The 26336-nt window shown below is 41.2% G+C and overlaps 1 protein-coding gene across 15 annotated transcripts in view; it reads right to left on the bottom strand.

Annotated features, from left to right (window-relative positions):
• The window catches only part of arvcfb (ARVCF delta catenin family member b), a 290685-nt gene that overhangs the window by 139856 nt on the left and 124493 nt on the right, over positions 1 to 26336 (bottom strand). For 7 of the 15 annotated variants that reach the window (XM_034691875.1, XM_034691877.1, XM_034691881.1 and 4 more), the window contains exon 1: positions 3408 to 3639. The exons of 2 other annotated variants lie outside the window; for them this stretch is intronic. In XM_034691875.1, the coding sequence (XP_034547766.1) occupies positions 3408 to 3428 (21 nt within the window). In that variant the 5' untranslated portion in view covers positions 3429 to 3639. Of the gene's footprint in view, positions 1 to 3407; positions 3642 to 26336 lie in introns of those variants that run through there. 6 more of the 15 variants (XM_034691868.1, XM_034691867.1, XM_034691869.1 and 3 more) reach the window with 2 other exon arrangements.

Here is a 26336-nt window from a genome sequence, read left to right as displayed (position 1 = left end):
CAAGGGCGGTTGAGATGTCATGGAAAACACACCCCCGCTGAAATAAAGATGGCGGAAAGTTTCAAGGATTTTTAATTTTGGTGAGAAATCAAACAGCATCGCGGAGGGAGGAACTCTCAGCTGCTGCAGCTGAAAGCCCCGCTAGCTGTCAGGAATCTGGCAGGAACCCGCAGTCTGGAGACGAGACCTCCTTTAGTCTTTGGCTCAATCACTGATGAATTATTTTGTTATGCAGACAGGTCTTCTACATTCAAGCTTGTGGAGGAGAAGTAAAGTCTGTTTTTTGATAGACCTTGGCAGGATGATGACTACTGGATTATTCATGATGTTTTTCTTTCTCCTTCACGACAAATGCGTTCTTCTATTTTTCATGAGCAGAAGATGCTGCAGCCTCTGCAGCTCAATTCAGAGGATTTGGGAGCTACCCTGCTGGTGTTAAGTTCCAAAATAAAAGCCAGTTTATATTTAAATCAGACATGGCCTGATGCAGGCTCCCCCACTAATTGAGGGCTCTGCAGTAATCTTCAGTGGGCTAAAACTCATTCGCCATAAGCTCTGCTGCAGCATTTAGATGAGGTCAAGGCCGATCAGCAGCTCTCTTATCTCTCCATGCTTTCTACTTTATTCAGTGAAGACTGATTTTTAACTATCCCACTGAGTGAGTACTACAGGACCACACTCCTGAGCACTATAACTACCAGAAATGCCATCGAAGTCACTGTGACTCAAAACTGTTAATACAGAACATTTCTATAGAAAACATCACATCTAATATAAATGTATCTGTAACGTTTTGGGTGGTTATGCAGTAGCTTCATCATGACACAAATCTATATACTTATTGATGAGAGGTTGTATTGTTTAACTGACAACCTAAGACCTGCTAATACTTGATTCAGTAACACCATAGTTAACATTCATCTTTAGATCTTAACTCTGCATAAGAAAAAACTGCATCATTCACTGTCTATTAAATACCTTTATGGACATATGTGAAATGCATAAACCCTCAAATTGGTAGAAACACTAAATGCGACTGTCAAGGAAAATTTTATGGAAAATCAATTAACTGCAGGGAGAAAAATATTATGAAAATATTATGCTGACATGTAAAATCACTGTTGAAGTAGTCTACTTTCTGTGGGCAAATTCATTCAATTGGTGAGCTTAAGGCTAAAGCTAGCTTTAAGCTTTGCTATAGCATAACAACAAATACAAAAACTTGTTGCAAAGTCATGACGTTGCATCTTTAAGAGCAGTAACAATTGGTATGCTGGATGCAGTACATGAAGAGGGTTGTTATTGAAAAACAGACAAGGTGAGCAGGACTCTTGCAAAGCAGAGAGGTCTTGTCACACCCTGAAGGTGTCTCTTTTCTTCTAAACAGACCAGTGTTCAATTAACTGGACAACTTTCCATAGTTTGATTGCATTAGTTTGTCCTTTAGAGCCTTGGATAAGCAACACATCCCGAGTAGGAGTCTATTCTTCAACAACATTCTGCTGTAAAGAAATAATAGACTTCAGAATGTAATGAGGGACCAATCAGGATTAAGTGTTTAACCCTGCCGTGGAATAAACTTTTCTTACTTCAGCTCTTTTAAGTTTTAAATGTTTAACAAAATAACCTCATTAGAATATGATATAAATAGCTCTAATAGTTTCCTGGAGTTAACTTTAATAAAGTTATTACACTGCAAAAGTTAAAAGGGTCCAAATAACTTCCTCAGTTGTTCCAAAATAAAAGACCAGATTGAGGAGGTTCAGATAACAAGTCCTGAAACAAACGACTCGTAATGGTTCAGCAGTGACTGCTGAGCAAAAACAACAGAATGACGACAAAAACAACAACCCCGACTCTGAAATTGTTCCTTTTATGGCTGAACTGACATGGACACACTCAGACCCTCGTGCACATACACCACTGCCCCGGCAGGTGTTTCCTGGCTTAGGAATGTCCAGCTGAGTTGAAAAGGTCACGTCATGATGTAGGCCTGCTTTCAAGTATGCCAACTATCTTGGTCTTTCAAGGGTCACGGACTTCAGGGGGCGTCCCGCACCTCTGAACCATTTTGGGAGCATCTGAAGAATACACACTCTCAGGTTGTTGACATGCATTGCATCTCATTCACAGAATCCAACCCAACACAGGCAACTTTTGGCCTGCTTCTCATCCATCAGCTTGCACTTAAAAAATAGCTTTCAAACCTGTCAAAACCCAAGGAACGAAAGAACAAAGAATGTGTGAGAGAGAGCAACAGCCTCTAACTTTGGCAGCAGCTCCTCCAGTTATCTTGTGGCACTCATCCACAGGGGCAACTGTTAACGTATTATTATCAGAGCAGCGTGGAGAGCTGCTTGAATGTTTTTGTCTGCCAGACACAGGTTTGGTAACTCCACCCCTCTCTGCTCAGCGGAGGAGAGCAGCTCTTTTGAGAAGTTGACCTCATTCAATGTGATTTTCTTCCTTCACTTTCTTTCTTCCTCTCTGGATGTCTGTCTTCCATTTCTGTGCATCTAAGCGCTGCCAAGCTCGGCGGGGAAAAGAGCGTGGTGATGGTGTAGGCTGCCTGTGGGTGCGCTTCAAACACAGGGAACACTTCCAATAATGTATGCACATCATGCCCTGCTACGCACACACCCACACAGACACGGTTACACACTCACAAGAGCTAACAAAAGCACATTCCTGCGGTATCTGTGCAAGTGGAAGACAAAAGGGTTTAATGCCATGTCTATCTCACAATTGGCACAACTGCCCAAAGGCTGTAAATCCTGACACCGAGCTGAATCAGAGCTGATGATCAGGGACAAACTTTCAATACTTCACCGCTTGTCCCATGATCACAGCAGTCATTCTCAGGGTGCTTTTGACATGTCTGAGCCCATGAATGTGTCAGTGAACCCATAAGTCACAGCACTGCTTTACTGCAAGGCAACTCCAACACACACTCACACTCACACACACACACACACACACATACAGAGAGGACCAATACTAAACATATCTCAGGGTCCTGACTATTTACAGCACGAAATGGTCACTTAGTGGTGTAAGTGCAGTTCTTACTGTATCTGATGTCATGCAGCAGCCTGGACACATGCAAGCCTACCACCAACACTATGCACACTTCACATCCACACACATCACACACACACACCACTATCCTCCTGAAGGACAACGATACATCTGAAGATCACTGCTTCAGATGGATGAAAAAGAAGCTACACAAAAGACATAAAGAGTGATGATTTTGGATACAATAATTCATAAGCGACAAAATAGGGGATAAATTAGGAGGAGGGGGGAGACAAGAAGTGTCAGAGAGGCTGAAGATACGATGAGAGGAGAAAGAGAGAGAGAGAGAGAGAGAGGAGAGACCGGCAGGCAGATAGAGCTACACTAACCTGTTTCACTTCAGCAGGCATGGTCCACAATCAACACTTCGATCCAGAAAGAAAATATAAAAACCCTTCCGGGGAAATGTTTCACAAGTATTTCCTCCTCTCGGAAAACTTCTCCTTTCCCTCCTCTCCTCCTCTCGTCTCCGCACGTTTTCCTGCTCTGTTTACGTTGAGTCTCCCCTCTGAGAGCGCAGAGGCAGCAGCAGCTCAGACCCAGGCAGCCATCCTCTGCTCAGCGGAGTCAAGCTGAACAGAGTTAGATAGACGAGCACAGGAAGCTGGCGGGGGGCCTTTCAAAATTAAAGCACGACTGTAACTCGATGGGAAACTGTGACAGCTTGACGGATGTTTCATGTCTGCTATCAACGTGGAACGATGGTTACATTGAATAAGGACAAAAAATAGTTTAAGCTGTAGTTTGAAAAATATGTTCTTATAAGAAAAAATGACTACTGACTTTCTTTGTTTGTTTCTTCTTTTTTCTTTTTTACTGGTGTTTTGTTTTTGCCTTGGTTTTTCTCTTATTATTAGTATTACTATAATTACCACTTCTCTGTCGGTCTGTCTGTCTGTTTTTTTTTTGTTTTGTTTTTATTGTTGTCCATATTTACGTGTTACTCTATCTACTATCACTTGGTCACCTTTTCTTGTGAAGCACATTTCTTGCACAATAAAAAAAGGAAGAAGAAAAAAAAAACATGACTAGGCATTTATATAAAAGGTTACTGCCATTTGTTTTAAAAAGAGCTCTTCATTTTCCTCACTTTCTGCAACTGATCTATTAGCTAACATAGCAAAACAGAATCCAGATATAAACTATATACACTTCAAAAAATCCAAACTCAGAATTTTTTTCTCATTTACAGTCAAAAAGATATATTTTTTCAATTTTGATATAAGGTAAATGACCTGACAAGTCCATATAAACATCTGATTTACAGATTTTACAGGCAAATATAGGTATGAGGCATATCATTTGCTTGATACAAGTAAAACAAAAGCGTAGAAAATGGATTACAAGTCAATTTCAGCTGTTTTCTTGAGATGTCATCTCATCTATAATGTGATGTCAAAGCTGGTTTCCCCATTATAATGGATACATTTTCTCAAGATAATAAAGATTGTTTTCTCATTATAAAATAAATTGATTCTTTTCTGGTGTATTTACTGGAAACATAATGGGATGAACCCATGTCCATTTAGGGCTGTTGAAGCACAGCATAAATACATGAAAGTGTTTAACATCAGCAGTCAGTATAAAGATACAATTGTGTATCCTGCAAGATATGTAAATGTTTCTTAATCAAAGCATAATAGGCTTAGATGGTCCAGAGGTCTAGATTTGAAAAACATCTGGGATACATTTATAAGTGATAGTATTTAGAGTAATATTCTTCTGTAGTTTAGCTACTTCCAATGTACTTGTCCCTATGATATGAGAATGTAAGGCGACTTAAAGGAAGTTAGATTCATGATAAAAATCAGATGCAGCATGACGGATGAGAAAGCCTGCATTGTTTTTTTTTAATTAGGTATTTCACTAGAATATGACTCAAATCAACTTAATTTGAAAAATAATCAAATTTTTACTGAGACAGGTTTTATTTTGAAAGTTAATAAGCCTACTTCCAGTGTAATTGTGGCTGTCTTAGAAGGGTTTATCACAGCAAAGAATAAGGGAAGTTGCTTTCTCTTTTTTAAGGATGCTGTATGTTTAAGTCTGACTCTGAGTATGTATACATGTAACGTATGTGAGAATTTATAATTTGAAGTTATTGAATACAAAGAGCATAACAGAGAGCACAAGAAGCTTCTGCCCCTTCTGACCCCCCCGCAACCCCCCCCCCCCCCCCCCCTCTGACTAAACAGGAATCCAAGAAAAAGAGTGAGGCTGAGCTGAGCTGTGTGCATTTGCACGCACGCTCACACACTCAACAAAAAGTTAGCCAGAGCAGAGCGAGGACAAAAAGCTGTGGGGTTGAGAGAGAGGGGGAGAGAGGAGGTGTGTTAATAGAAAGGGTTTCCCAGACGGGCAGCAGGAGCTGGAAGTGAAGCAGCTCCTTCTCTTCCTCTCTCTCTCTCTCTCTCTCATTGGGTCTATGTCTGGCATCTTTTTTGGGGTGGGACCAGCTCTCTCTATGCACTCCAGCTGCGTCTGTCTGTCAACCCGTCGAACCCTCCCCTTGTTGGCATAGACAGAGAGAGAAGAGGGGAAAAGAGGAAGGGGAGGGGGCAAGGGGCTCACACACAAAACAAAAGTTGCCTCTTTTGAGGCGAAGGCACCCAACACTCTGCAAATTTTTACACCCTGCACGCACGCACACACACATACACACAAATGCACACACAGCTCCTTTTCTCTGCTTCTTTGTGCCGTTCCTCTCTCTGCACTTGATATTTTCAGGGGGGAGTACGTGAAAGAATTCACATTCAAACATCTATGACTGTGACTAAGACTGAGGAGGAATGTTAATCTAATAACGTCAATGGAGGCTCAAGTAAGGACAACTTTGAGGGATGTCCGGACTTACAGGAGAGAGAGAAGAACGACTGGAATAAGAGGAGAAAGCAGAGAAAGGAGAAATCCCAAATGGAGGGGAAATGGCTGAGGTTTTGCATTCCTCGGGCCTGGTATTTCATCCCCCTGAATGTTACTGCTCCATTTGTTCTTAATGAAAGACCTGGCCCTCCATGCACCATTACAGCTAGATCTATTTACTTCAAACAATACCATTAAGAATTCATCCAACAAACATAGCCTCTCAAAGTGGCCTGAGATAAAAAAGTCTTATAACTTCAATAGCAGTGCATTTTTTTTTCTCTTATGTGACTGGCAATATCACATTCCATTTAAGCCATTTACGCGTTGAGTGAGTTTCATAACCCTGTTTAAAAATCCATTAAGTGCTTTGGAAAACTCAAGGGAGCGGATGAGTGAAGAGGCATTACTCTTTTATATTCTCTCTAAATCTGTACTGATATGTTTTGCTTGTTTCCATTTGATTGTTTAATGTTGTTATTATTGTATTAAACAATCATTTTTTAATATCCAAAGCCATCTGGACTTATGTAAGACTGTGAGTTTTTAATTGACACACAAATGATTCTCTGAGTCGCTTTAGGCTAAATGCTATTACCAGCAGGCTAACACGCTTTTATAACGCTAATATGCTGATATGGTGGCCCAGGACACAAAGATAGTTTTTAGTCAAATATGTAAACTCTACTTGGTGACATTCAGTGAATCATCTCGTTAAGGCCTATTGTTGGCACTGTGCTATATGACAGACAATTGGTAATAAAATAAGCTTTTAGAATTTACATTTTTTAAGCATACACATGTAGGACAATAAACATGGAGGATGTTAACAGAAAAGCTTAAGTTCTTCTGGAGAAGTAGAAAAAAAGCAAGAAGATGCAAAGCAAGAATTCAATTGGCTTCAGATCACAGACTATGGGAAACATGGACATAGTCCCTGTGATGTCACACTTTGGTTCTGGTTGATACCCAGCGATGGTGGGCTCCATGTTGAAAATGTTGAAACAACCTAACATTTGATCAACCAAGGAACAGGTAAAGAGGTGGACCTGAGGCTGTTAACAACAAATCCACCTATCCGTCAAAGTGACCGTGCCCCTAATTATGCAAAATTGTGAATAACTTTTAGCTCTCTATGTCAGCTTAACGGAAGCATTAAAAAATGTGCCTTTTAACATGAGGCTAATGAGGAGTCCTTGACTTTTGCTGTCAGCCTTAAGTGAACTGCAGTGTTTTTGCACTTCCTCATTAGCTTCATGTTTTAACAACAACGGTTGCCGCTTGGTCCCAATTACCGAAAAAATTAAATAGTTAGAGGCCTGACTTTGTCATAATAATTCATAAAATAAATAACAAGTTATCTGATCTAATCTCAAACCTGATGCTTTAGTCACCAGCTCTTTTTCACATCTGCTGAACCTTGGCTTTTTTTTCCCTTCTGACTACATTATCTTAATCCATTAGTAGCATGTCTGCTCTTCATACCGGTTTCCATCTGAAAATTGATACAGAGCAATCAGACCGGACAAAGTCACATTAAGTTGCTCTTGAGGTGTCTGTCCTCAAAAGGAAAGGCTTTGTTGATTCCATAACCAGTAGACCCAACAGAAGCTCAATCAACAGAAAGCGTGTAGAAAGCTACAGGCTTTTTTGGTGACTAGCAGACCACTGAAACATGGCTCACTGAGACTCTTGACACCAGCTGACATGGGCGCATTTTGGGACCAGTTAGCTGTCCAACAGACCCTGCAATTCCTCAAACTTTACACCAGTAGAGAAAACTAAAGCAAGGATAATGAAATAAAATATGTTGAGGGGAATTTTTTTTATCAAAACAGTAAAACACTCAAGATTTATTTCAAATCATTCCCTGGAGAGTGTTCAACAACACAGATGTTACTGAACCCAAGAATACCTGCTACTGTCAGACAAAAGCATTACTCCCCAGAGTGTAGGCAGCCCTCGCCTGGGCCTTGTAAAATAAATGTACGAGGCGTATGAATAATCCAAGAGTTGTAATCAAAGCTCCTGAAGTCGGCTTTACTTCGTCAGGATGTAAAACAGATGGTGGAAAGGTTAATGTTAAGCAACAAGGCGTGCTTTTACAGTCAGACACCTGCATTGAAGCTGCATCTGTTAAAATCAGGCTCCACGCTTCCATTCAAGATGCTAAAAGCAGAGGAAACAGAGGAAGAGGAAGATGAGAAAAAACAGCGGACTGAGAGGAGGTGAGACGAGGGGTTTATAAATACACTGTATATAAGGGGTTTCATTACTAAAAAGAAATGTTTTCATAATCTTCAGTTTCAAAGGAGACTTTAATGACATCTAATTTTGAATTGTACTTCAAAGCTTTTACTCTGTGCCAAGAATACATTTCTTGGGAAACACTTCTTTAACATCAAACTTTAATAAAGAGGTGAGTGAGTTCAAAGAAAAATCCAACTTCACACGAAAAAGAACAAAAGGTGTTTTTACAGATAACACAGCAGAGTTCTCTGCTCTGTGTTCTTTAAGACAATCAGTGCACAGTGAGAGGCCCTGATGTAGCAATGATGTATGTGTGAGTGTCTACAGGCCTGAGATGATCTGCACTGCTTCAGGCTGACTGCTGTTTACTGTAACAATGGCTCAGCTTGCAAAAAAAATCCCTTATCTAATGACTCTTACTATCATGTTTTATTTTCCCCTTGAAAAATGGCTACTCAGCGATGCAGAGGATTACAGTCCAATCTGCTGGGGGCTTTTGTCTTGCAGAAAGGCAATTTACTCTTCATTTAGGGAAATAAAGCTCAGTTTAAATGACATCACTTCAGATCAAAAGGCCCTATTTTCTGCGCTTGTATGTCGCAATACTGTAATTGCACAGCAAGACTCGCTGTACAACTATAACTAGATTAAGTGCTCCCTAGCTCTTGTTGTCATCGGAATTTGGGGCGCTGAATGAGGCACAAACTGCAGAATCTGAATGAGTCTGGGGCTGTAAAGTAGCTCAGTATAGTCATAAACTTTTTACTTTGAGTTGAAAATACTGTTAAGCTTGGCTGGTCTCTCTGCTGGTTTCTCAACACTCTGTCTAAAACAAGAAAGTTGTTCCGTGGCATGAAGCCAATGTTTCAGCCAAATTTCATGAGAAATTCCTCTCATCTTTCTGAGATTGATTGTTGACAGATGGGCCTGCAAACTGGCAAAATCTAATCTGTTTTTAGAGGTAAAACAGCAATCTTCAAACAGCTCATATGTTTGCATGTTGGCTGATCATCCAAAGCTTCTTGGCAGATTTTCCAGCCTTGTATCTGATAATCAGCTTCTTAAGAGTTCTGGTAGTCAGTGTGCTGTTAGGGAATTAATCCCAAAAAATTGAGGAAATCAGCTCAGTATCTAGTATTTCATCAAAGAATGTGAATTTAGTTTTCTCCATACTTAAAGTGTTAGCTGTGTTTAAGCCTGTGTGATCAGTTTGAATGAGGCACTTGGAAGAAGTTTGTCGAGAGTCATTTCACACATTCCTGCGCTATTAGCATCACCATCCACACAACCAGAATCACTCTCAGACGCTCCGTGAGAGACAGTTCACATACCATGCCCTCTTTCTCTCCACTTCATCCTTTCCAGTGCCAACACACAAAGAGGACCCCTTAGCCTGGCTTCAGCTGAAGACAGATGATTTTCAGACAAACTGTATGTGCAACACTGCAGCACCAAATTCCAGACACGATGTTGTGTCTTCTTAACAGTTTGTCCAGCAGTGCAGTGTGTCTAAGCCTGAGGCAGAACTGACTCCAGCAGTCGTTCAGCCAGAGTGCAAAGTCAGTGTGTGTGGCTCTGAATTAATTGCTTTAATCTGATGTTTTAACACCTGTAGAAAACGACTCCTGCATACACTCAAGTTGCAAATAGCGGATAATCCCTCCAATGCACACAGGTGGTGTAGCGAGGATTGACTGGAACTAGCAAATACCAAGAGGTTTCCTTCTGCTAGCATTAAAGAGAACAGGGATTTAAGTCTAATTCCAGGTAAAGTATCCAGCTGAGAGTAAAGTTGGCCCCTTCAGAGTTGATTCATCTGCTTTTTAGTTTCAGGGTCTTAAGGGTTTTTCAGTCTTTTCTAATCATCTGCTTTTATTGCTTTGAGATTTCCAGGAATTTTGAATTAAACTCTGGCATTCAAATACTAGAATCCAAATGTGTTATTCACTTGTCTTTAGGTCCAACATCCAGATTACAGGTTTGCATTTACAACTTTGATAAACAAAAACTATAGGAGATGCAGTTTTTACAGATTAAACAGTGAGGAGCCAAACTGGAACTCTTTAAACTGCACGATTTGACCTGGAATCAGATATTTTATTCATCTTTCTGGAGGAAACACTGGAGAAAAACTGAAAAGAAACGTTCAGCGTTTCTGAAAGTCCTTTCTGCCATTAAGGTAGTCTTTAGGACCTCTCTGTCCAATAAAAACCTCTACAAACCCCCCAGAAAAACAAGCCTCAGTCCTGCTTCTGCTTCTCATCTGATGAGCGTTTACATGCTTGTAAGTCATGTTGTAAAACTGTCGCACCAGTATGTTAAACTCATGAGGATAATTAAATCAAGGCTTTGAAGAACACCTCCAGACATACTACAAAGCTCAGAGACTGTTTTCAATTTGGTGTTTGTCAGGTGAAAGAGGTCGAGGCTTGTTTGGTTATCCTGCTGGACACTGCGGAGGGTGAGGTCACATTCCTCAGGTGGGACAGGGGTCCTGTGAGGGAGAGGGGATTTTATTTCTTACACATGGGCTGGACTCTGAGTGTAAGGCTGTTTAGACTACAATGGTCATCTACGACACAGTCACAGACTTCCGTGCTGTCCAGAAACTCTCAGACTGAGCGAGTGCCCTCAGAGAATTCCGCATGCCTCCTCACCTTTGAGAGCACAGAGGATGTCTGGTAAAAGAAATGAGATCAGATAGCCCTTTTAGTGCTTTTAGTGAGCCTAATAATTTAATGGATTGTGATCAAATGGCAGGGAGGTGCACCTGGACAGGCATTAAGTCCACCAGTGTTAGAGTTGAGTTGAAGGATGAAGGTTTGAGCCCCAGAGGAATATAAATAGCCCACAGCACAGAAGGCTTTTTCTGCTGCCCCCCCTCTGAACCTCTCTCTCCCTGTTCATCTGAGCCCGACAAATATGCGCAAACCCAACCTTGAGTAAAAATTCCTGTCCTTCCATGTCAGGGCCTGTACTGAGCTTAAAGGACTGACCCCCTACCTCGAGCAGTTAGCAGTGTGATTCATGGGCCATTGCCTCAAACTTGACTCTTAATGTTGAAGTGGCTGAATAAAAGATAAGCCTGAACTTAGCTGGCACGCTCTGTGCATTTAAGCCTAAGTTTCAGTGATGTAGTTGGAATAAGCAAAAGGTTTCTGCTTCTAAATGTTTGATACATTTATTAGAATTTCAAATGGATTGCAGGGCCGAAAGAGTCCTTAGATTTTAATATGCTGCAGGGGAGAACGGAGAATTGAACTACCATCCTTTGGATTATTCACTCCGTGGACTCCATTCTGTCTCTTTTGAACATTCCTCTTAATCTGTGGCTACAAACTCAGGGTTCTGGGCCCTGACATTATGCTATGATAAAAGGAGAAAACAAGTCAAAATTATTTCTCTGCCAAAAGTGCATATCGTTCTTCTAGTAATCACACCTTTAACACAGGATATTGTGTAATTTTCATATCTTCCTGCCTTTGAAAATGACGAAAACGAAACCATTAGAGAATAAAAATAAGTGTGTAATGATTTAACAGTTCTCAAATTAAAGGCATCAGCCTGTGATGTGAGATCACAAGGAGAGTTAGTTTTATTTTGTTGAAACATGTGAGTTTAAATATTTGGAGATGAAGAATATCTGCATCTGTAGCTTCACCACCTTCAACAATACGCTCTCTGTAGATTGGATTCAGACCTCATCTGAGTCAATACACTCCTCTGCTTCTTCCACCCTGTTGAAGATTTTAATATCCTCTTTAATGTCATTTAGTCACCGACTCAAGTCCCTTTGAATTCTCTCAGGCTTAGATTGGCCTCGCAGATGACTTCACAGATTGGCTCCTGCTGCATGTTGTTAGCATTACTAGCTTGTGACGGCCCTTGCTTGTATGTTTATATTCTGTTGGCCATATGTGCTTATTTGCATGTTTCGCTGAGGTGCCAGGAGAGCTGATTGGCCACATCCTCTCAGAATTAGACCTGACTCGGTGCTCCACACCTGATACTTAAAGCTGGCTTCCTGCTGCACCGATCTCTCTCTCTCTCCTTCTGCACCTTTGTGTTTCACTTAGACTCTGAGTCTCTAAGTCTGCCACACTGGAAGATGAGGAATGTCATAACTAATACCTACCAGCTGTAACTGTTTCTGTTCATTGCATAAACATATAATACAATATGATATGATAAACAACATTTCAACATTATACTATGATGTAATTTACCTCAGTTATACAAGTCAATGGGGTGATACCTGATTCAGTTGGTTATAATTGTTTAGTTTTCAATTTTTATGTTAAGCTGCTTTTTTACTAACATTAACATTCCTCATATAAGTAAATGTAAATGTTTATCTTATCGACTATAAAGCAGGAGAAAGCTGGGAATAAAGTTAGTTAGAAGTGTCTGCTGTGCAGTGTTGTAAGAAATGTGTTACTAAGTGCATCTAGTTACTTTTCAAAATCAGTGATCAACAGAAATGTAAGTAGACTCATTACTCATAGGTCAAATAGTCGACAACTACACAAAATTAAGGCGAGTTTGAGCCTGCGTCAGCACAGTAGCATCCTGGGAGAAAGAATATCCTGCGCAGCAATTACACACAATGGCTGGTGATCATTGAGGCATGACATTTCTGTAGTGGAAATACCTGCATTATTTTCCCCTCTTCAAGGTAAAGGAGTTCAATGTAGTGGTGAGTGGTAGTCTATGTGCAGGATGGCAAACTTTGTCCACCTCCAAGACAAGTAATTCTAATCTCATGAAGCACCTAACCAAACACTGAGCTACTTTCAAGAGAGTACACTGCATACACCGGTGACCCAGGTGCAGCTCAAGTTAGCTCAGCAGACCAAAGAGGAGACACTCAATCCAAACAGCCAAGACTTGGTCTTAAATCACTGCCAGCTCCGCAATCTGTGAGACATTGATTGTGATGTATGTTGTTGAAGACATGCTTTCTAAATCATCTGTTGAGTCTGCTGCTTTCAGAGAACTAATTAGCAAAAAATACAGTGAGAGGAGAGGCAGGGGACATATATAAGAGCATTGATGCAGTAACTGCAGTAACTCAGTTAGTAATTCAGTTACCTCTTGGTATTAACTTGTAATTATAACTAATGACTCATTTTTATTAACTTGGCCAACACTGCTACAGTTTCCTGTGTGTTAAGTCTCTGAGGTGTCAGGCCTCAATATGTGGAAGAGGAGCCAAGCTGAGAAGACTATCCTTTGATTTCTAAACAGAATAATTGATGTTTGAAGTCAGTGGACAGCAGAGATCTTCTACCTCTTTAAACAGCAAGTGTTTATGAAGTCTGTGTTTTCTGATTTCAGTAATTTATAGCTTTGGAAAGAAATGGTGCAAATTTTACTCCTGACAGGTAACTTTGAAGTAAAATAAATATATATATGTTTATTTTTTTTCTTCAAAAGTTTCAGTGCTTGTCTTATGATGTTCATGTATCTGCAGTGTTTTCACAAACCTTCAAATCATTAATATCCAGACAACCAAGTTACTTTGAAACTGCTTCGAGCATGACGAGGTGTCTACATGGAAACATAGGAAACCAGAGTCCACATTATACAAATTCAAATGCAACTTTTTTTTCAGCTCCATGGCTAAAACTCATGTTTAACCTATAAGAGGAAATTGATGTGGGAGGGTACGGGAACAGTGTGGTATGCAAAAATAAACAAAGGAGCCACTTTCACAGCGAGGTAATTAGCCTGTTTATGGGAGGAGAGAAGGTTCGTGATGGCACAGTGAGAGAAAGAAGACAGGGGAGGGGGTAAACTGAGGCTCATTGTTAGGCAGGTGATTTACGAGGGTACGGGGGCTCCGGGGCCCTGCCAGTGCAAGGATAGATCTCCTGTCGCTATAGCACCCTCAGCCCTTTGTGTCCATTGTTCCTCGACAGGGTTTGGAGGGCTGCTGGGATGAAAGTGGGTGGAGGGCTGCTGGGGTTGATTGTTGGTTGAGTGCTGTTGTGCCATCTCTGGGCCTGTTCGTCTTCACCACAGACAGCAGCAAAGATCAAAGCTTGCACTGTTCCCTCTCTCTTAAAGCTAGCAAGCCTTTAAAAACTTCCCACAACATTTGCACAAGGGGATGATATGGCTCTGTGTTGCTAGAAGGCCAAAGAATATAGCGTCTGAATACCAAACACCAACATTTAACGATATCCACAGTGCAAGAAATTATCCTGACTTTCCCTCACGATAAAGCAGGGTGATTGTATGCACCGCGAAAATGGGTTCCTGTGCTGGGCAGCGGCCGTGCGTCAATAGATGAGGCGTCTGGTGTATTTGAAATGAGGTCACCTTCTCCCTCAGCTTCAAGCAGGCGTTGATGTCTGAGCGCTGTCTGCCTTTTTCCACACAGAGAAACTGTCACCATGCACCACTTGACCTTTCAGAGCCTGGCAGATAACGCTCCTTCAGGCTAAATCAATTACAACCAGCAAACACAATATCAAATGAAAAGAGAGTAAAGTCCTAGCATGGGAGCGGTCACATGTTTGGCCTGTCAATGGATGCAGATTCAAAGGCGTCTGGCTGCGTGTCACTGAGTCTCCACTGATAATCACATCAGGAGAGCTAATGGAGTGTCCGACAGCATTGTTGTGATATTTTTCACTGGACAGCACGGCGTAAACACTCTGACTCTCTTCCTTGTTGGTAATTCATGCACTGCTATATTGAAGTGAATGAGGATAATAATTCAATTAGTAAGGGCTCTGAAAGTAGGGCAGAGCTGTTTACAAGAACCTTTCCCACACTCATTGTTCAAATACAATGGTCAAAGCGTCTTGTGGAGAACTACCTTTTTACACCCTGTGTTAACAGCACGCAGCGCCAAAACAAATATCATAAAACATTGAAAAAATATGTTGAACAACAATATTCTTTAATCCATCTCAGCTGTTTGCACACCAACTAAACTAAACAGAATGACTCGTGATAAAATAAAGGAGTGATTTATTTATTCTTCTATTGTCTGAAGAAAAGCAAATAAAAGCAAACAGTGAGACTTCTGCTGCAGGTTCAGCTAAAGAAAACAAGATCTTTATCCTCTTTTTTTAAAGTAAAATAGAAGATAAAATAGCCATGCTACTCAAGAGAATCTATGAGACTGGTGCTTTGACCTTAACTCAAAGCTCCTGTGAGGAGTTTTATCTGCACTAGCAGCACCAATTTTCTGAACAAAAGATTTTTTTTCAATACTCTCAATTGAAAATAGTTCAAGTTTTAGAATCTGAGGGTGTGAGTGCTGCAAGCGCAAAAAAAATAAAAAAAATACTGTTATAGTGCACAAGCCCTAATTTTGCAAGTATCAGGTATCTGCTAATAAGTGCATTTGTTTTAGAAGTAAAAGACAGAAAACAACACTCCTTTTTTCAACACTGGATGTTGGATGTTTAGCGATACGGCAACATATGGCACTGTGGCTACATAAGAGAACAACTGAAATATGATGACAGCTAAAAATTGTATAGGACTGGTCTATGGGTCAGCTTTGGCCTCATGGTTGAGCAGGTCATCACTCAACCAAAAGGTTGGCTACTCAGTTCCTGGTTCCTGTCGCCTACATGTCGGAGAATCCTTTAACAAGACACTGAAAGTCACGCTGGTCACAAAGACATAGCCATTGGTGTGTGAGTGTGTGTAAATGTGATTAGTACTGATTGGAAGTCAGGCCCTTTGTAGAAAAGCCTCGGAAATCAGAGTGAATGTGACATATGGTGTTTAAGTGCTTTGAGTGCACAGAAGACTAGAACAGTGCCATGTAAGCACAGTCCTTTTACCATTTAATGTTTATAGACATTGTTAAGCCTACAGTCAAGCCAAGATTTAGTAGCTCAGGGACAGATTTTGTTAACGATGCAAAAATTGTCAGCATTTAAAATGATGAATTTTCGTTGAAAAAACACCCCCCAAAAAATCAAAATATTACTCAGCAGCAAGGCCAACATGAATGTACTGAAATGTCACTGCCCAGTACAGCAATGTCCAACATGACGTCTATGGAATATACATGGGCACCTTTTGCAAAAACAACAATAAAAAAAACATTCACCATGAATAATTGTCAAAAGGTTTGTGGTTTGAAAAGTGATGGACGACCAGAACCGTTCAGATTCATCCTCAGCGTAGGAACAGAACAAATGTTTTTCTGAAGTTGCTCAACAATCTATCTAGAAGTTGCTTAGATTTGAAACGTTTCTTATAAAACCCTTTACTAAAGCAACAGACCTACAAATATTGTATTCTTTTCATTGCCAGCAATGGTCTCTAGGTTTGTCCCCAAATATAAACTATTTTCATGTTCACAAGAACTTTGCTGAAATGATTTGTCACCAAACTCAATGTTTAGAAAGGCTACCAATCTTCCTGACTCTAAATCTGAAATGGAAATGACAGCTTTATTTCCGTATAACACTGTCCAATCGTCGCTGTGTGACTTATTCCAGTGATTTGGCTGCCGTCCAGGCCCATGCCTCACTCCATATCCGGCTGCACTGGGTCGTAGACTGTTTGCTGTGTTGGGGGCTTGATGAAAAACCCAAGTAGTGTTGAGCGTTTCAGAGCTCTGTTTGAAGTGACAGATCATACCGTGCTGTGCTGATGTGTGAGGGTACTCTGCAGCAATCTCAAGATCATTTTCCCTCACGTTTATTTGATACCGACTGGGCCTGCTCTCTGTAGCTCGCCTGTGTTCAAATGCTGACAATTCTGATCTAAATGATAAAAGCAGATAAAAGGGAGAGTTGCCCGCTGGTGTTTGGACCCAATCTGTTCCACGTTGAACACCACGTAGCAGAACCATATCAAGATCAGTGGCTTATCAATCCTATTAGGTATCTACAAGCATCTCATTTCATTAATCAGACTTCTGCTTTTCTGACCCCAGCTTTAAATAATGGCTGGCCTCATTGAGTCTGGCCCTGGGGTTGGAAATCTGAACCTCCAGTTACTGTTCCAGGCTCAGTTTTAATCCATCACACAGCCTGGGGGATGTGTGTATGTGGGGAAAGTCAGGAGAAATAGAGAAAGAGAATGACCTGATGCATTCCTCATTGCTCATACCGCTGTTATATGTGAATAGAGTGGGTCTCCAGGTGCAGCACACACACATACACACCTTCTGGCTCAAGACCGAGCACACACCTTGCCAAGAACTCAGGTGCTGTTTGCCCTGGAGCACATGCTGATCAACCCCCCAGCTTACAGCTGCAGTTTGCTTCGGCGTTTAGGTGTTTATGATGAAGCCGTCCACTCAATACGGGGTGATCGAATGTCATTTCAAAGTGATGTAAAATGGGAATCTGTACGTGAGCTCTACCCTGTTACGCCCAATTGACCACCCATTGTTAGAACAGCTAGTGTGGGGGTGTATTTCTGATATGTGTGTTATCGCGTGAGGAAGCAGGTTAATTCACTGCCTGTCATGTTCAGCCAGTAAATCACGGGCCCCATTATGAGGAAGTGGGTCTCTCACTCTCTCTTTCACACAGACACACACACACATACACATACAGGCAGTGGGTTTCTCTAGTTGTGTGTGAAGGGACGAGAAGTCTACGATAATCTCCCTGCATCCTCTTCATTATCCCTTCATGAAGCCAAATTGGCAGCAAGCCCTTTAAATAATGATCACTGACATCGACTGCTTACAAAATGTGACTAAGCAAACACAACTGCAGGCAAATGTGGGCAAAACAGTTTCATTTCTGCAAGTCTTGCATTATCAATAATACATGAGTCAGCCTCCTTTACAGTGATTAAAGGTGATGTTTCTAAGCGCTACAGGTGCTGCCGTGCCAAAGTGTGCTTTCGGATTCTTGTAAGTCAAACAGGCGAGTCCAGAAGGGTTTCTCCAAAGACCTGATCATACCTGAGAGTGAAAAACTGGAGAACTGTCTGGCATTACCTGCAATTACAACATGTGTGCAGAAGAAAAGATGCCTGAAACTGTCATGTTTTCTCGATAAGTGTGTAAACCGACTAGATGTTGTCACTCCTGACATTTTTGAGGGCGCAACAGCCGTCTCATTTCTACGTCACACATTTCCTGTTCCTGCTGAGTCGGCCAGCATTGACAGGAGCCCCGGCCAGGCCTCCAGTGTCCCCCAGCCGCTGGGCAAAAGGCCACGTCCATCAGCAACACCACAAGACAATATCAAGGACCATTCGAGGAGAAGAGATGGGATTGGATGTCGAAGGAGAAGGAGGAGGCGAAGGAAGATGGAATGAGGGGTTGAATCTCATCAGCTTTAATGAGTCACCACAGGGCCGAGTGTTGCACAACATCCAGGACAGCGGGTTCAGACAAAAGGGGACAACTGTCCCAAATCACAGAGAAAATGAACAGAGAGATTATTGATTCCACCCATGATGAAAAGCAATGACCACGAGTAAGGATGATGGTGGAATGAGCTCGCCCAGATGAGAGGAGGGAGCAGGAGGCAGAGGGATGGTAGCGCAAGCTGGTGGTTGATGATAACTGGTGGAGTATGTCAGCATGCTGGTATCATTTACCTGCATCACCACCTGCTGCCATGGAATTGGTTGGCTGTTTGGGGGGTTGGGAGGCAAGTTGGCGCGTTCTAGCTGCAGGTTGACGTTGCGGCGCTCCTCCTCAAGGGCTCGGGTCAATTGCTCGAAACGCGCCTCCTGCTCCTTCACAGAGGCCAGGATGCTGGCGGCCGAGCGAACATCATAATCCTCCATGTCAAGTGTTGGTCGTAGTTGTCCAAATCTTCCAAGTTGGAAAGGGAGGAAAGAAAAGGGGAAGGAGGAGGAAGGGGCACCAGGTCATTAAAGACACCCTGACCCAGCAGGCTGGTGTCAGCACTGACGCCTCAGTTAAATTCAAATACAACATTAACTCATTCACCACTTTGGGACATTCAGGATTCAACATTTAGAGCTGTAACCCTCTAGAGCCAAGGCAAATTTAAAAACATTGTTGCAGTAACTTGTGAATCTGCACTTTTCCAAAGCAGATACCCAAGTTTAATTCTGAAAAACAAAAAGTCTTCTAAAATGTATACTGTATGTGAGACTTTTGAAGCTTGTTACTTTGAGGTTGTGTCAAAACTTTAGAAAATAAGATAAGACAAAAACAGTAGACAAAGTATGGTTGATTATTGTGGCCACATCATAGAAGGGAAAATACATTTTGAGAATAGAGTCATACATTTAAGAGGAAAAAGGCCATAATTCTTTCTACGCCTATGTTCTTTGAAAGGGAAGACTTTGAGAGCAGCCAGCCGCTTCCACCAAATTGAAGAAGGTGGATCACAGTGTGAAGCTACACTTCATGATAGGTTCTGTGAATAACTGAATACTCATTCTTTTACCACTTCAGCACCACGGTGTCAGAAGAATCAGGATTCTGAATAGGTTATGCAAAAAACTGAAACTTTAATAAAGAAGGGCAGGCTAACAGGCAGCCTGAGCACGCTTCTGCTTCAGCTGTTGAGTATAACTTCACTTCATGATACACGTTCCTCATTTAGAGCAGATGGCTGGCTGCTCTACTGGTATTCTCCTATGTGTTATTTTAATTATAGAGTAACCACATATTGCAATTGCAACTTCTTTCTCATAAAATAACAACTTTATTCTTGTGAATCTAAGAGTTTAATTTTGTTAATGTACAACTTTTAACTCAAAATCTCAGTTTTTTAAATCTTGAATGTGGCCTTAATCCCCTGTCATCACAAAGAAACAAATGGCATAGCAACTGATGAAAAAGCACTATCCACAAAACCAACCATTTCAAAAGAAAAACTGTGATGATAGCAAACTATCACACTGTTTTAGAATTGTAAAGAACATATGTAAGTCACCACACTTCTCTTACTTTTCTCCCTGAGCTGATTGTTGGTGTCCTACATTAAACCGGTTCCATACTGGTTGATGCTGAGCTCTCAAAATAGAAGACAATGTCCAGACTCTGACAAACCTACTCATTTTGTAAGAACAAAAGAACAAGGATGTGGTCGTAGAAAGGGTCTTTGGCAACTTATATGAGGAAAAAAAAGGTTTGTGGAAAAGTTGCTGAGGCCCTGTCAGTCCTCTGGTTTTGGGCTTTGCTCCCAGGTATTGTGTCTCGCAATGAATGTGAAAAATATCGAACTCACTTTCCATTATGCACAGTGGGTTAAGGAGGTCCATTCCGAAAAAAATCTTATGGACCTTATTAGTTAGAGAAAACTTTGGAAAACTCTGAAAAATATAAATGTATTATTGGTGTATGTTTGAATTGGTGTTCAATCTTCTGAATATGAACATTGTTTGTTTCTGTTAACTAAAATCCCCCTTTATGAAGGCCCCAATCTTCAACCACCTCTTTTCTACCGTAGCACAGAATGGACAAACTAACAACATTTGAGTTTTTGTCTTTAGCGACTGACCATCCGAAATGCACCAGTTAGAAGAAGAAGGGTAGTTTATGTGCACAAAATAATTTGTCAATATCTTGACAAAGGGAGGATCATTCTCTTCGTGCATCACAGCAGCTTCTTGTCCTCAAGGCCAACATTGCTTCATCGAGGAGAGGGGGTGTTTCAAACTAGAATTTGACCGCTAGATATCGCTAAATATACCCATTTCCACACACTGTGGCTTTAAATGTATATTTTCTTCTTACGTTAACCACCAAAACTTAATGTATTGTCTATACAAAGCTATGACTGCATTTTTGGTATTTTGATTCTCTTGTAAGGGATGCCTCCTGGGTCTATGGGACCAAGAGGGTGATCTTACCACCTCAAACAAATGACCAACATGACACATCAAAATGGAACAATTAGGAGAGTGACTGGATGACTGGGAGGTCGGGCCACAGCACAGAGTCTACTTGTTCGAGTCAAATCTGTTTAAGTTAGACTGCGGTTTCTCCAGCCAATACCCTGAAGGGACAAGCTCAAAGTCGCCCCACAAAGAGTGACTGCATGGAAAAGTGTCTGATGCTTTAAGCCAAGCATAGCAAAGAACTAATGAGGATGCTCTGCTGGGTGCCAATTATCTTTTTGCTTTCTGAAGTTTGAGCCTTTCTCGTAATTAAGACAATCCTGGCAGCCAAGACAGAATTCTATACAGTTTTTCTGGAACAAAATGGAAACATGATCCGCCAATTCAAAGTACGACAAAGGGAATGAAATGGCAAAATGAACACTCATAAAAACAAAGTTTCTGGACACCCCAAAGGTTGAAAGGAGTGATCTCAGCCCTACAAATAGCCGGCGTGGAGGAATGGCGCTGTCATTGGATATAGTCATGCACAGAGCCATAATGCATTCTGACACACAAGCACTGATGCAGGCACGAATCCAACACATGCAAGCTTTCCACACAGCCATACGGACAGCCAGGCCACACACATACACTGTCTATCATAAACAATCAGGATTTCAGAGCAGCAAGCCACAGAGCGCGTCACTGTCACACAGACTGATATCCATAACTGATGGAGGCCAGATATCAAGGGGGGTGACGGCAAAATAACAAATGGGGTTGGAAATACTCATCCACAGCGATACAGACCTAGTTAGATAAGCAGGCTGAGAGGTGTTAGAAAACAGACATCCCCCACCCTAACAGGAGCAGAAGGATGAGACAGCAAGAAGAGCAGAGAGCTGGGAGAGAAGGACAGAAAAACAGAGGGAAAGACAAAAGAGAAGAAGACAGAGGTTAATACTGACACGTAAAGCAAGAAACAGGATATGGGTCTTCTGACTGGGCTGTATTTGACTTGATTTTAAACAAAGTCTGACAAAACTGGAGTAAAAAGTTTGTGAATTAGCACAGTACTGTCAGCGTACAGTTCAACACAAACATGGCTGGTTATGAGACTTCAGATTTTCCTCAAGAGGATGCTTGAATTGAAGTTTTCCTTGTTTAAAATATACTTTCAAGGCTGAATTATTAACCTGAGCAAGTGAGTCGTTACTCCCGGGCACCCAACCCAAGAATTCACAAAAAATCACTGCTTCTGCTGAGTGGTATAATCTTATTAAGTGAATATATCTTTGAGAATTCTCTTTTAAACTATGTCACCAGAAATGTTGAACATTGTAATTATATACTGTATGCCTACAGCATTTAGAGCTAACTGTTCTGTCTATGTAAACCATGTTGAGCCCGGAGTAAAGGCCACCCCATTGATGAATAATTTGGGGGAAAATACTTTTTATAAAGAAACTGTGGTACTATATGAAATGAAAATAACCTGTAGTTAATAAGTTGTTAGGTCATTCATCCCTGTGAAAAAAACAGGCCTCTCTATGGATACAGCCAAGACTGGATGACCGCTCTGATAATGAGCATACCTTCAGCCTGTGTTTCAGTAACATACAATACACTCTCTGTAGATCTCTTGGGAGCGACCACTTTGTAAGATTATCTCTAATTATTAGCCTCTTAAGGTCTTCTGAGTTCGCTATCTTCCAAATATCACCATATTCCTTGGCTGCTCAGCAGTTGTTTAGTGCCTCTGCTGCATTGATGAACCATTATCTGAAAACATGCATCGTAACTCAGTTACTCAGTGCCTCAATTGTTGGTCGACTGGGTCTGCTGTTGGGCCACTTTTTTGGGGGGCGATCCCTGTGGCTCTCAATTTTTCATCCCCCTGGCACTGTGGTTATGAGTTAAATGGCACTGTAGTGAACGTACTGGCACTCGAAAATCTTGACCCTGATTGTAAGACAATCCAACATTCTTCTAAAACAATCTTGTGTTTGGGTCAATATGGTTTATGTATCCGGGAATTGCAACAACAGCTAATCCTAACCCTAAACATTTGAAAACTATCGTGGCTTTGGCAAGTCAAAATTCATGTATGGCATGCAATTTCAATTCCCAGCTCAGGTTAGGATTGTTGCCAAAAATGTGGCTCTGTAAAAATGTATAAAAGGTATGTTAAAGGATGAAAACTCAACAGTTTATTGCTCAAATACAAGTTTCACTACCCACTAATCCACGACTCAGACCTCCATGTTTACTTTACCTCTGTATATACATAAGGGAATGCAGCCAAATATTGGCACAGTTCTAATCTTTGGAGTGGTCATACAGTGGAAATACAGGCTATCAATATATTTTGCATCAGTCTTGGTGAGACATAGTGCATTAAAAATACATCTGCATTTAATAAACATTGGAAGAATACAGGAGACATACTGCAGTGAGCAGAGGCAACATGGAGCTCATCTCTAAAGCAGTTCAGTCCAGATCTACTTTACAAAATCTGTTAGTTGACACCTTTATACAGTCCAAGCAACTTCTTTCCCAGATCCTGCAGGCAGGGTGAGGAGTTCTTTTGAATCTCTATATGACATGATGTTCTGGCCTTGGCCTGGATTGTTTATTCAGAGACTTCAGGACATGTTTGTCAAGCAGTCAAATGGAGAAAAATCACAACACTAGGCAGCCGATAACATTCTGTCTTTCAATGAACTTAGGCCAGTCAGTAACATAAACAGCATCGTAAATGGAAAGCGTGTGCAGCACTCGGTTGAGATGAATCCTAATGTGCATCATGTCTAAGATACTGTGATTAGGAAACAGGTTTATACAACAGAAACACAGGGTAAGCTCTTATTTTTGCACCAGAATTTTCTGGCAAAGCATTATGGGTACTTTGTAGCAGATCTTGTCACTGAAACAGACGAAGATTAAGGATGACTGGATTGGCTCAGCGGGGGATGATCAATGCAGATGCAACTATTAGAATCTCAAACAGGTTGGATTACAGAAACAGAGCATGTGTGTCTGTGTGCGTAAGCGTGTGTGTGAACATACACAGGATTCATTCTTCACTATAGGACCTGGCGAGTGTTTTGCTCCCATTCCCTTTGAAGCACACAATCCCTCTTTGATGTTTGTGGCGAGCTGATCATTTATTTATCTGGAGCGGAGTCTTGTCTGACACGACTCTTCCTTTACTCTTCCTCGCAAAGTAAAACACGACGAGGAGCCGTGTTCTGAAAGTTAAACTCCACTTCTGTGCGCATGAAAGAAAAGCTTCCTTTTTTATCTTTACCTATATGTGGGAACATAATCTCACATTACTTAGTCAGGTTTTTTCATTCTCAAATCATGAATTTACCATTTAGAAACATCATTCCCCTAAAATATTTCTCACAGTCACCAGCTGGGAATTTAGTTTCAAAATGGAAACAGTTGTGGGAGTCACTCCTCACAAAAATAGCATCCTTGTCTATTTTGAAAGCTTTCCACTACTTGAGATAACCAACAGCAGTACAGGGCCATAAGCCATGTTGATTGGACATACTTGATGACGGACTCTAATGATTCACGTCTCTGGAGGGTTGCAGGGCAACATAGCCATTGCTTCCTGAGTCATAAAGGGAATAATATGGCAGGCATGTCAGCTACACCCCACAGCTTAGCATTAAACACCAACTTCTGGGCCAACTCTAAATAGCACAGGGAGGGGCATTTGAAGAATTCCCCTCTGCCCCCATGACAGGCCCGGGTTTTTCAGGCTTTGGTTCAGCAGATGTTTTCTGATGGCCTGAGTCAGATGGGTTAAAAACACCGCCAAGGAATGCACATTTAAAGCCATACACTTGTGAGTCCTATCTTGAAGAGATGAAATCTTGAATTACAACTATAAAGGCATGCAGGGGGGAAAAAAAAGTCAATGTTTAATTAATTCCACAAAGTGTGTTAGATTTGACTTCTCTTAAGGCGTAAACATCTTTAATTAAAAGGAAAAAACAGACTCTTATATTCGGTGAGTGGAGTTGATGCAGCACCTCCAGCTTCACTTGTGCTGTTGCAAGGCTTTTCCTCAAGTCTAAATGCACTTCAGCACAAAACCCTAAGCTCCAAAAATAGCACAGTAATAAATATATCCACACACAAACACGTGGCTGCAGTTTTGAGTGTGGATCGGCAGATGAGATGCAGCTACGCTCACTTCAAAGGCTTGCTGGAAAATGCGGTAATAAATCCTTGGCACCTCATTTATCAGGTCCTCCCCTGAAACAAATCTTCCAGTGACAAGTCCCTCTGCCATCACGTTGCTTTAGGTAGTAAACTGGCAAGCATTTAAGTGATGTTATTTTCAAGAACACCTTTAAATGAGCAAGCAGTAAGAGTTATTTCTATCTCAGTATGTTTGATACTACCCATATAAAAAAAACATGTCTTATCTGCATAAAACAAAGTCTTGGTGATTTGGCTATTTTGGGAAATCTTATTATGTGTATTTGAAGACATTTCAGCCTTGAGCAAACTAACCATCACTTGATCTTCTCTCTTTCTTCTGTCTTTGGTTTCCTCTCTGTTTTTGAAGCTTCCCTCTAGTGAAAAGCATCACACGCTGGGCCAGTTGGTGTTTGTAGTCCGCTGACATCATGCAGCCTGATTTACAGCTGTTATCTCTCGCTGCTTTTTTAAATCCCCAGTGTGGAAAAATGCCAAATGCAGCTTTAACCTCAAGGCCATCCTAGTCCTGTAAAGGTAGGAAGTGGTGTTAAACAATTCATGCCCTGCTGTGTATGTGAGACTAAAATGAGACAAGGAAATAGATACTTAATGACTTTACAGCAGCTGTTTTACATTTAAGAAAATAAGAAAATAAGAAGCTAAATATAAAGCCATTTCCAGCAGATGATTAACTTAACTATCTTAGCTAGCTTAATTAAACTAATTAAGATATCAAGCTAGTTTTACAGCTGTGCTACTAGCATGTCATATCTTGCTTGTTTATTCAATACAAAATCAGAAGTGAAACAACAATTTGTGTGTTTTAATTTGTACCAACGTGTGCTAAGCTTTGCTAGCCTGCTGCAGACTGTAGCTTCAAATATAAGATGTTGAGTATCTTCATTCATCTTACGTTCTCCAACAAAGTATTTACCTTAAAGGTTTAGTTGTTTAATCTCTATCTTATATCAGGATTTAAAAAGACTCCAGCTCACACAGAGGTCACCCTGAGAGGAAGCACCATGTGGCAGAGGTCTTCCGAGGTTTGAGTGGGGGGTTATTATGGGGTGAAGGGAACAGATTGGGAGGTATAGGATGAATATAATTGAGTGTGACCATCGGTGCCCGATATTGAGTTAGAAACATTTACCTGATTAGGGACTATGTGGGTG

The sequence above is a fragment of the Notolabrus celidotus genome, chromosome 9, assembly GCF_009762535.1.
Source record: "Notolabrus celidotus isolate fNotCel1 chromosome 9, fNotCel1.pri, whole genome shotgun sequence".
NCBI classification, from domain to species: Eukaryota; Metazoa; Chordata; class Actinopteri; order Labriformes; family Labridae; genus Notolabrus; species Notolabrus celidotus.
Note: the sequence above shows the minus strand (reverse complement) of the source record. Positions and strands in the feature narration are given on the sequence as shown.